At 37.6% G+C, this 10,398-nt stretch overlaps 1 protein-coding gene across 2 annotated transcripts in view; it reads right to left on the bottom strand.

Moving 5' to 3' along the window:
- LOC133881001 (uncharacterized) overlaps positions 1-10,398 on the bottom strand; it is a 28,709-nt gene that overhangs the window by 6,948 nt on the left and 11,363 nt on the right. For both annotated transcript variants that reach the window (XM_062319971.1, XM_062319970.1), the window contains exons 5-7: positions 7,545-7,625; positions 2,592-2,684; positions 1-53 (exon numbers count right to left, since the gene is read on the bottom strand). The exon at positions 1-53 is cut by the window's left edge and continues 127 nt beyond it. In XM_062319971.1, coding sequence (XP_062175955.1) covers positions 1-53; positions 2,592-2,684; positions 7,545-7,625 — 227 coding nt within the window. The remainder of the gene's footprint in view (positions 54-2,591; positions 2,685-7,544; positions 7,626-10,398) is intronic.

Below are 10,398 nucleotides of genomic sequence, written 5' to 3'. Positions count from 1 at the left end.
CATCCTTCACCTTCCTCATCCTTTATCTTTTGGATAAAACCTTCTCGTTTGCACTGAAAGCCAAAGGACAAATAGGAAAGTCAAAAAAAAATGAGCATTGAAATTTTTTCAGTTCAGCATTGAGCACTGAGCATTTTTCACTTGAAAAAAATAAAAGTTTAAACACAAACTCCACAAGACAATGTTGGACGAATTTGAACTTCTGGGAAGAGTCAAATAAGGGAGGCATCATGGACCAAACATTGGAAGAGTCACCAAATGTTCTTCAGGAGTTGGTTGCATTGCGTTTCTCCATAGTGATGGATCTAAGTAACAGTGTGTTTCTAATGTAAGGAAAGGGCTGACTATACTAGCCATACTGTCACACCACAAAATTGGTGTAGCTCAACATAATCATCATTAATTTAAGCACCCCCATTTTATCACGACAAGCATATTGCAACGCAGTCTTGATTAAAAACCCTCGAAGCCTTTAAATGACCCAGTGAAGTACAGATGTTATGAGTCATCACACATTTTTCAAGTTCAGGGAAATTGCTTCATGTGCTTATTTGGAGTTTAACTAGCCAACTGGAAAAGGCTTCTACCATAGCTATACGTGAAGGTATGCACCCATTGCATAGCATAAGCACCATTCAACCCTTAGACAATTTGCCAATGTCATACGCGAGGCCTATCTTTCACCTAAAATTTGGATCAATTTATAACAATTTATGAACATGAAGCTGAACTGCAAAGACCATTAGTTTACCCAATGGAAGTAGTAACATCACAAGGTTTAGTGGAGTCTTAATTCTTAATAATTTAATTATCAGTTGAAAAAATGTCTTAGCAAGCGCATAGATCTGATTAGAACCAGATACGGTGAAAAAAAAATAAAGGTGCCATCTACAGAGAACATATATTAACACAGATACAAATATCTAGTGGTAAAGAGTATTGAAGAGGAAAGACCACCGTCTCGCGATCTTCAAAACTTTTATACAAAAAAGAAAAAAAAACACAGAGATACAACACACATAAACACAACATAAAAATTGAACTCATGCTAGCTAGTTCGATAAACCAGGCAGACTAGCAGGCCTGCTTTACTTTGGATAAATTTTTTACACAAAAAGAACATCTTCAAAAGAATAAAAAAAGGGATTAAGAGAAGATAAAAAAGAATGCTTTTTTATTAATACAAGTAAATGAGATATCATTGAAAAGCGCAAAAGCCGCAACCTAAGTACACATGATGTATACAAGAGAAAGATGGTTAAGAAATCAAGAAAACCAAGCACATTAAGATCTAGAGCAATTGTTCAGTGAAAAAAGTTTTGACAAAAAAAGACTTTAGTTCCACCACCGTTCTTTTGCAATCTTCAAAACTTCTATCATTTGTTTCCCTCCAAAGACACCACAAAAACAAGACAGAACCATCTTCCACACTACTGCACCTTGAGGACTGCCGCACACCCCTTTCCAACAAGCGAGAAGATCTACTACTCTTTTAGGTATAATCCAAGCTAATCCAACACGGCTGAAAATAGCATTCCATAAGACACTGGCGATATCATAGTGGACTAGAAGATGATCCACAAACTCCCCACTCCTCTTACACATACAACACCAGTCAACCACAATGACATGTATTCTAAGGTTATATATGGTGAGGATCTTCTATAGGGTGGTTGTCCAAGTAAAGAACGCTCGCTCAAAGGGACCTTACTCCGCCAAATACACTTCCAAGGGAAAGGGGTGTTATCATGAGGTACAAGAAAGTTATAGAAAGATCTAATGGTAAACATCCCTCTCTTGGAAGGGGCCCAGCAAAGTTTCCCCTCATTGGCTCAATCTAAGAGAGAAACAACAAGTTATAGAACGAAACAAAGGCATCCGCCTCCCAATCTTGAGCCGCTCTGATAAAGCTTATATTTTACTGATAGGAATTACTAGATAACTCCAGTAATCTGCTGCAAAAGCAGCCTTAACGCAAGCAATACTATACAAAACCGGGAAAGCTTCCTTATGAGCCTAATCCCTGTACTACATGTCATGCTAGAATGTAATCTTAAAGCCATTTTTCACCTCAAATCTGGTATGACTAAATAATTCCCCCAACCCCTCCGGATAGTATTCAATATTGAAGCCAAAAAAAGAATTCAAGCTAGAAATGTAGTATATCGATTTCTATGATTGAAAAAGTTCTCCAATCCATGGATAGGGACAAAAGCAGAAATTTAGATTTTAGGGGGAAGGGGCCAAACTGGACTGAATCTTTTTTAGGGGGGCATCATTAATAAAATGACAAAAATCTATTAAAAAAAATGTTTTTTCTTTCAAAATTTTGGAAAAAATCTAAAAAAAAAAAATTTCATTTTGAAAGGGGGGCACATTCTTCCCTGCCATGTATATTAACCTCAAGATTCAGCAGCAAGAAATCACTATTTCAATTTCAGTAACAGAAACAATAGTTCAATTTCTTCAACCAGTTCAAGATCTTAAAAGTTGATGACCTTAGTTTTTACATTGTTATCAAAGAAAATTTGATGTGTTAGTGATTGTGCAGTAAGAAAATACCCTGAAAAAGAAGAGTATTGCAAACTAACCTGGTCTATCATATCCATATTTGTTAGAGCCCAACCTTTTTTCCTATATGCTTCATGAACTTCTTCACATGAGTTACAACAATCGTCATCTGACTGCACATGAGAGAGCCAGTGAAAAATTAGGAAACAACAAAGCAATTACAGAAAAAACTGATCTTTACAGATTGGGAATATTGGCTCTCTAATACAAATCAGCCCGAGAGCAGTGCTACAAGGGAAAAAAGAAAGGCAGCCCAAGATATTAAATGAGTGATTAACACAGCATTTTAATTTTAGCATACTGTGTCGCTGTCCTCTTTGCACAAGGTTTAATGTAAGTACACTAAATTAAGTCTTTAAAAGCAAGAACAATCAACAACAGATCAATCCTAGGAAATTTTAGAACCCCATTGTGCAATGCATATGAAATGCAATGGTATTAATTTCCTAAAATTTTTATTTCATGAATAATACTATAGTAATATTGATTTTCATTTTTTATCACGTGATATTGTCACATACTATTATAATTCCACTTATTTTTGTAAGGATATTTTGGGAAAAGAAAACTATTTCTGCATAGGAACTATGGGTTTATGTGCAAAAGGTGCATTAAACTGTGCGGATACAAGTAAATGTAAGTGAAGTCAAAGGTAATTTAGTCAATTAGCCCAAGAAGGGCTAATTTAGTATGTGACAGAAAAGACCAAAGTATTTTAATTCCTCTTTTATCAGTGTCCTTCTCCCTCACATATGCCCCTCAATGGTCACTCATGCCTCGTCAGCAGGACATGACACGACAACACCAAGGAAAAAGCAGGCAAGCCCAGTCAGGATTCGCATTGCTGAGCCCAACAAGTTTACTTTAGACTGAAACCGTTTCCCAGACCTTGGCCGGTTGTTTTGGCTCTAATCCAACCAATGTTGCCCTCTAACTACTGAAGTACCATCAGAATCCCGCAGAAAGCTACCATGTTGATCAAACCCTACCCATCCCAATATGCTGTTTTCATCAAATTAAACTACTTTAGGTATGTTACCCAACCGATATATCTTGTGATAATGTTAATCTCAATTAATTTCAATTGCATTAGAGAAGCGCATGATTGGGAGGTGAATGTTTTTGCTTCTTTCTTCCAAATGTTGCATTCAGTTATAGTCAGAAAAGGAGGCGACAAGCAGCTTTGGTGGGTCCCCTCCAAAAAAATGCCTCTTCAAGGTCAAGACTTTTTTTCACTCCCCGACTCGTACTATAGGTACCCGCTTTCCTTGGAAATGTGTGTGGCGGACCCAAACCCCCTCAAGCGCGGCCTTCTTTTCATGGTTAGCGACTCTTGAAAAGATCCCCACCTTGGACAATTTCAAAAAGTGTCATGTCATCGTGATAAACAGATGCTGCATGTACAAGAAGACAGAGGAGACTGTGGACCATCTCCTTCTTCATTGCGATGTGACTTCTATCTTGTGGTACTCTCTTTTCAGTCGCTTTGGATTGTCTTGGGTTATACCACGACGGGTTATCGATTTGCTTGCTTGTTGGTGATCTTCAGGCCAGTCGAGGAGTGTTAAGGTGTGGAAAATGGTACCCACTTGCCTCTTTTGGTGCTTATGGAAGGAAAGAAACAACCGAAACTTTGAGGACGTGGAGAAGACCCTTGAAGAACTTTTATCCTCCTTTTATCACATTCTGTATTTTTGGGCTACGGCTTATGTGTTCCCATTATCTAAGCTTTCTTGACTTCCTTACTTGTTTATCTAGTTAGGCGTTTCCTTTTGTATACTCCTAGTGTACTAAGAGGCGCCTTACGCTTTTTTTTTTTTTTTTTTTTTTGATAAGTAATGATAGTTTTATTGAAAGCGTAAGGCGCCCCTACGTACACTAGAAGTATACAACAGGAAACACCTAACTAGAAAGCGAAAAAGAAGTGAGGAATTCAGCAAAGCTGATAGATAGAGGGTACAAATAAGCCATCGACCAAACATACAAAGTATGGAGAAACAACTCTAACACCTCCTCTAGGGAACTTTCTAAATTCTCAAAACACCTAAGATTTCTTTCTCTCCAAATACACCAAAAAAGGCAAATAGGCACCATCTTCCAAGAAGTAGCACTCCCAGATCTCCCCGACTTCCACCAACAAGCCACTAAGTCAAGCACACTACTAGGCATGACCCACGCGATACCAAAGCGTGAAAAAATGTTGTTCCATAGAGCTGAGGCCAGATCGCAATGCAGAAGAATATGGTCCACTGATTCCCCATCCCGCTTGCAAAGACAGCATCTATTCACAATAATTAAGTTCCTCTTCCTAAGATTGTCCAAGGTCAAAATTCTGCCTAGAGCTGCAGACCAAGTGAAGAAAGCTGCCCTCGGGGGAGCCTGAGACCGCCACACACACTTCCATGGGAACCGAGTACACTCCAGCACACATCATAGAATCAAAAAATGACTTCACCCTGAACACACCTTTCTTGGATGGGACCCATATAAGACAATCTGCCCTCTCCATATTTACCTTGGTAGAGCCCAGCCACTGGAAGAAAGAGGCAAAAACATCTACTTCCCAATCATGAGCCTCTCTAAAAAAACTCACGTTCCATTGAACGGACCCGCCCAAATTCTCAAAGCGTAAGGCGCGTAAGAGGCGCCTTACACTTTTAATGAGATTGGCTTATTACTTATCAAAAAAATTGCTATAGGATAAACTAAAGAAAACTTGAAATTAGGGTCTAGGTTGCCTTGATTTGGAAAAAATTTTGGTTTGATAATGATTTGTACATATTGATTGTCTAATTGTAAAATTGAGGCCTGAATACAAATGTTTGAATGTGCAATTGGCGTTAGCTGTGATTGAATGGGATTTTTTTTTTATAAGTAATCGAGATATCATTAAAAGTGTAAGACACCCCAAATACATAGGAAGTATACATGAGAAAACATCTAGCTAGAAAAAGAAAAAAAGAGCAAGGAAATCATTATAACTAAACACCAAAGGAAAAAACAAAAGTTGTTGTCCAAAGATACAATGTATAGAAAAATAACGACTTAATCTCTTTCAAAGTCTTCTCATGGTCCTCAAAACTTTTATCATTTCTTTTTTCTCTATCGACACTACAAAAAGCATGAAGGCACCATCTTCTACACAGCAGTACTCTCAGCGCTACAGGCTTTCCACCAACACGCAGATAAGTCGACTACACCAGCAACCTCACAATGGAGAAGAAGGTCATCCACGAACTCTCCATTCTTTATACACATAGTTCACCTATCAACCACGATGACATGCCGTTTTCTCATATTGGTTATGGTAAGGATCTTTCCTAGGGCCACTGACCAAACAAAAAAGGTCGCCCTCAAAGAAACCTTTGTGCACCAAACACTTTTGATAGGTAATCAAAGAAATATATAAAAAACGTAAGACGGCCCTAAGCATACAGGAAATATACAAAGGAAACCAAACACGAGCAAAACCTGACCACAATCTAGAATCTCTAGGTATTTGATCCTTTTCTTTTCCTTTAGCTCTTTGCCGGTTGCATCAAGCACTCACGTGTAAGTTTCTAATCTATAAACAAAGCAACTTGAACAAGAAAGTTCAACCAATTCCCAAAGATAGCAAGTGGAGACAGCTAGCCCCACAAGGGATATTTTTCAAACATGAAACGGCCCCTGGACTTGCATTGTAGATAATTTTTAAATTTGATATGCATTTGAACTGAATTTAAATTCAGATAAAACTCACTCGGGATCTTGATATCTGCCATAATGAATATTTTAGCGGGAGCCTTCTCACCTATGTCTCTTAATGCTTAGTCATCAATGGTATCATTCAATGCCACCATCTACTTTATCGATATGGAATAAGAAATTTTACCAAGAAAAGGAGAAACTATGGGTATGTTTGTTGATGTTTTTTATTTGAAAAAATGTTCTAATTAGACGTAAAAAAAGGTGAAAACTGTTTTTAGAAGTGTTTTGTGTTTTTGAATAATGCCGTGTGTTTTAAGTTGTTTGTTAATGTATTTGTCTTGAAAACAGAAAACAAAGCATTAATAAACATAGTCCAAGTACCCAGCGCACAAAAGGTTCACCATCCAAAATGCTTCCATCTTATAAGCTGGTCAAGTACAAGGCAGATGCAACTGAAGGGGCATCTAAGCTGACCTGACTTCTTAATAATCATGGATGGGAATGTTACTACTTAGCCCCACTTCATCAGAAAGAAAATTTCAAGTTCGCAACATGATTTCCTAATTTAATATGTTCAAACCTGTGGACAAAAGAACTCAAGAATATTCAGGGAGTTAAATAAACATTTTATTAGATAAAGCACTTAAAATGAAGTTCTCAGGCAGATGAAAGGAAAAACTAGGATGGAAAAGTCCAAAATATAAGTATATGAAAAGCATCTGCTATATATATAAAAAAAAAAAAATGTATATATATAAATAATAAAACTCTAAAATTGGGTTTCCAAAAGCAGGAGAGACCGAGAAGAACCAAAACATAGAATACCATGGTACAAGACAAATGATCTAAATTGGTAAGTTCGAATGAAGATATTGATTTATTTTTCTTTCATGTAAAAGGAGGAAGGGTGGGGAGGGGTGTAAGGTAAATAACTGTGGATTGAAATATTAAAAAACAACAACGATAGCAGGAAGAAAAACTTATTTAGATAAATTTGGAAAAAAAGAAAGAAAAAAGGGAGGTGGGGGTGGAAGATATGGATGATTTTTGCATATGGTTCCAATCTGAATAGATGGAACCAGCGTGGCGAAGGTGATGGTTGTCATCCCAAAATCTAAAGTACTCATGATTCATACCCACAAGAATGTCACTAATCCACAAGCATTTTCTGGTTAACTAGTTTGATGGTCCACATTGGTACCTACTTTATGACACGGTTGCATGCTTCAAAATTATTAAAAGATACTGTAGCAACATAAGGGATACCAGATGATCAAATGTACCGTTTCTGCACCAAAACAAGAACCACAATATGTTTCATTGTGTTCAAGCCTGCCACCATGTTTCTGTAAGGGCTTCTCAATCTGTATTAGGGAAAGAATAAAGGTCAGAATCAGCAGGTGAAAGCAAATATATGCAAAGAACACTAAGGAATTTTTTTTTCCCAATGAACTATTGTGTAGAGTAAAATAGTCACGCCAAAGAAGAATATCATCCTTCACAGCTTAAATTATGAAATAGAATACACCAAAAATCATGTGAAAAAGATAAACCAAATTAGAACTGTCTTCCTACTTAATAGGATGACAACTGCCAATCTAATGCCAATCTGTCATGGTTCCCCATTTTGTAGCAAACTGAGCAGACAGCATGTCAACCACAGACAAGCCTAACAGCATAATAGGCTTCCAAACTAATCCTTCACAAAAACAAAAACAAAAAAAGACATTTGCCAACTAAAAGACATTTGCTCAGTTTCTACTAAACTCCCACCCATAGGTTGCCCCACCAATTCCTTATTTCTGTAATCCACTATACCAGTAACTGATTCCGCAAGTTGTAACTGATTCCGCAAGTTGCAAAGCCCCTTCATGTGCATGTTTTGCATCAGTCAAGATGCATTTCGTCAGCCCATGTACAAGTGCCAACTATCTATTAGGAGTACATCAAAAATTGAGGGCCATTGGATTCCATAAGCAAGACCTTGCACTATGAGCCAAAACAGCACCATTTAAGAATCCTAAAATATGAAGTTTAATACTTTTTTTTTTATAAGTAATCCTAAAATATGAAATTTAGTACCATATCATAAAGAGTTTGTCTATGTAGTATTGCACCTTCAAAATGCCAAAGATTTCTAGCCTTTTCAGAATTTTATGTTACTTGATTCCACTATATGGTTTTCATCTACTTTTATGAGGGAAAGTCCACCATATTTTAGTATCGACTAATCTCTCTTATTCTCACCATCAATGAACTCAGCCGTTGCATCTCTACTTTCTTTCCCTCATCCTAGCAAGTTCAAGTTTGCTCTTTACCCCATCCCTTTGTGTCACAGTGATGGGAGAGGAAGAAGGGTAAAGTTGGAGTCTTGAAGAAATGAAGAGTTCAGGAGAAGCCGAAGAAGAAAAGGGAGTTGCGAGAGAGACACGTGGTTCAGGAGTTATCAGTAGCTAGCGAGTTGCGTTCCAGCTGGAGTCACTAGTGCAGTCCAAACGGTGCGTCTAGGAGAGCAGATCTGGGCCACCGATCTTAGTAAATAAGGGCCAGCTTATTGGGCCTGATGCGGGTCTATTATTATCTAGGAATTAATGGGCTTAATTGTAAGGGGCTATAAATATAAGGCCTCTAGGTTGCTAGGGTTATCTTTTGGCATTTACTGCTTTTGTCTTTTGGAGGGTGGCTCCTCGAACCTGCCATTACTGTTATTCTCCTAATTCTCCAGCTCCATTAATATTACTACCAGAATTCCTCTTCTCTCTCTCTTAATACCCTTAAATATATACACCCTGTTCCACTTTGTACCTACGTTTATGAAAAATGTCACTCTAATTTAGCTATACTACTTTCTCAGCTTCCTTTTCAACCAAACTGTATAATTCAAATGTAATTACTAGTCCTACACAATTGTCAAACTTTGATTCATGCTCTTATCTCACATGCTACAATCCCATCATCCCAGTACCAAATTTCTTCTTTACACATCTAGCAACCTTTATACATAAATTTTTTTTGTGAATAATAATTTATTAAAAGAAAAGTGCAAAAGCCCTAGCACACTAAAGATGTCTACAATCTAGCACCCTTTATACATAAATTGTAGTACATATTACTTTGATTTAGGTATTGTACCTTTATCAGCTTCCTTTTCAACCAAATTGTGTCATCCAGCATAGTTCTTTATCCTATATATCAGTCAAGCTATGCATACTTTTATAGCACCCTTTGCCTTAAAATCACATCTCTTAACAACTAATTTCATTAATCGACAGACCTTTCCCCTCAAATTTTCTAAGGGCTCTTTCTCTCTCTCTCTTGTTTTTCTTTTTTTTTTTGACATGCAGCATTGATCCTCTTCAAGATCATTTCCAACACAGCTATCTAAACGAAGGACAAAAGAAAAGGCACCTTTCTGAAGCTCCACAGACCAGATATTTTTCCTAGGGAAGAAACCACCATACGCTCTCTTAATGCTTCATTATAAGAGCTAATGTCAAAATTACCATGCCTGACTAACCTCAACTCGTCCTATCCTCTCCACCTCTAAATCAAATAGAGTGGCAACCAATTTGAGTTCCCAATACTAAAACTTTCTTGTCCTCAGTAATGACAAACACATCAGAGTACAATAATTTTTGAGAAACCACTCCAGACAAGACATCATTGCTAAAAACGAAATTGATAACTTGGTCTTCTGTGAGGCTAACCCTAGCCACCTCCGCTATATGTGTGTCCTCTTATTATGTTTTGAAGTTATATCTGGCTTAAAGGTCAATCTGGCCAAATCCCTCTTGGTTCTTGTTAGCAACGTGATAACGTTGCTGAGTTGGCTAACATAATGGCCTGAGGGATTTCCTCTCTGCCCCTGAAGTATCTTGGTATGCTGCTATGGACATGTTACAAGGCTAAGTCTATCTAGGATGGCATCGTGGTAAAGATGGAGCGTCACTAAGCCAGTTGGAAAAGGTTGTATTTGTCCAAGGGTGGCAAGATTACCCTTATCAAGAGTACTCTCTCCAATCTACCTACATATTTCTTGTCTCTCTTCCCCATTCTTGCTAGTGTGGCTAATCAAATGGACAAGCTCCAACGAGACTTTTTATGGGAAGAGATAGGCGAAGAATTTAAATATCACAG

This window comes from Alnus glutinosa, chromosome 11, assembly GCF_958979055.1.
Source record: "Alnus glutinosa chromosome 11, dhAlnGlut1.1, whole genome shotgun sequence".
Classification (NCBI taxonomy): Eukaryota; Viridiplantae; Streptophyta; class Magnoliopsida; order Fagales; family Betulaceae; genus Alnus; species Alnus glutinosa.
The sequence above is the reverse complement of the archived record's forward strand: the minus strand, read 5'-3'. Positions and strand labels throughout refer to the sequence as shown.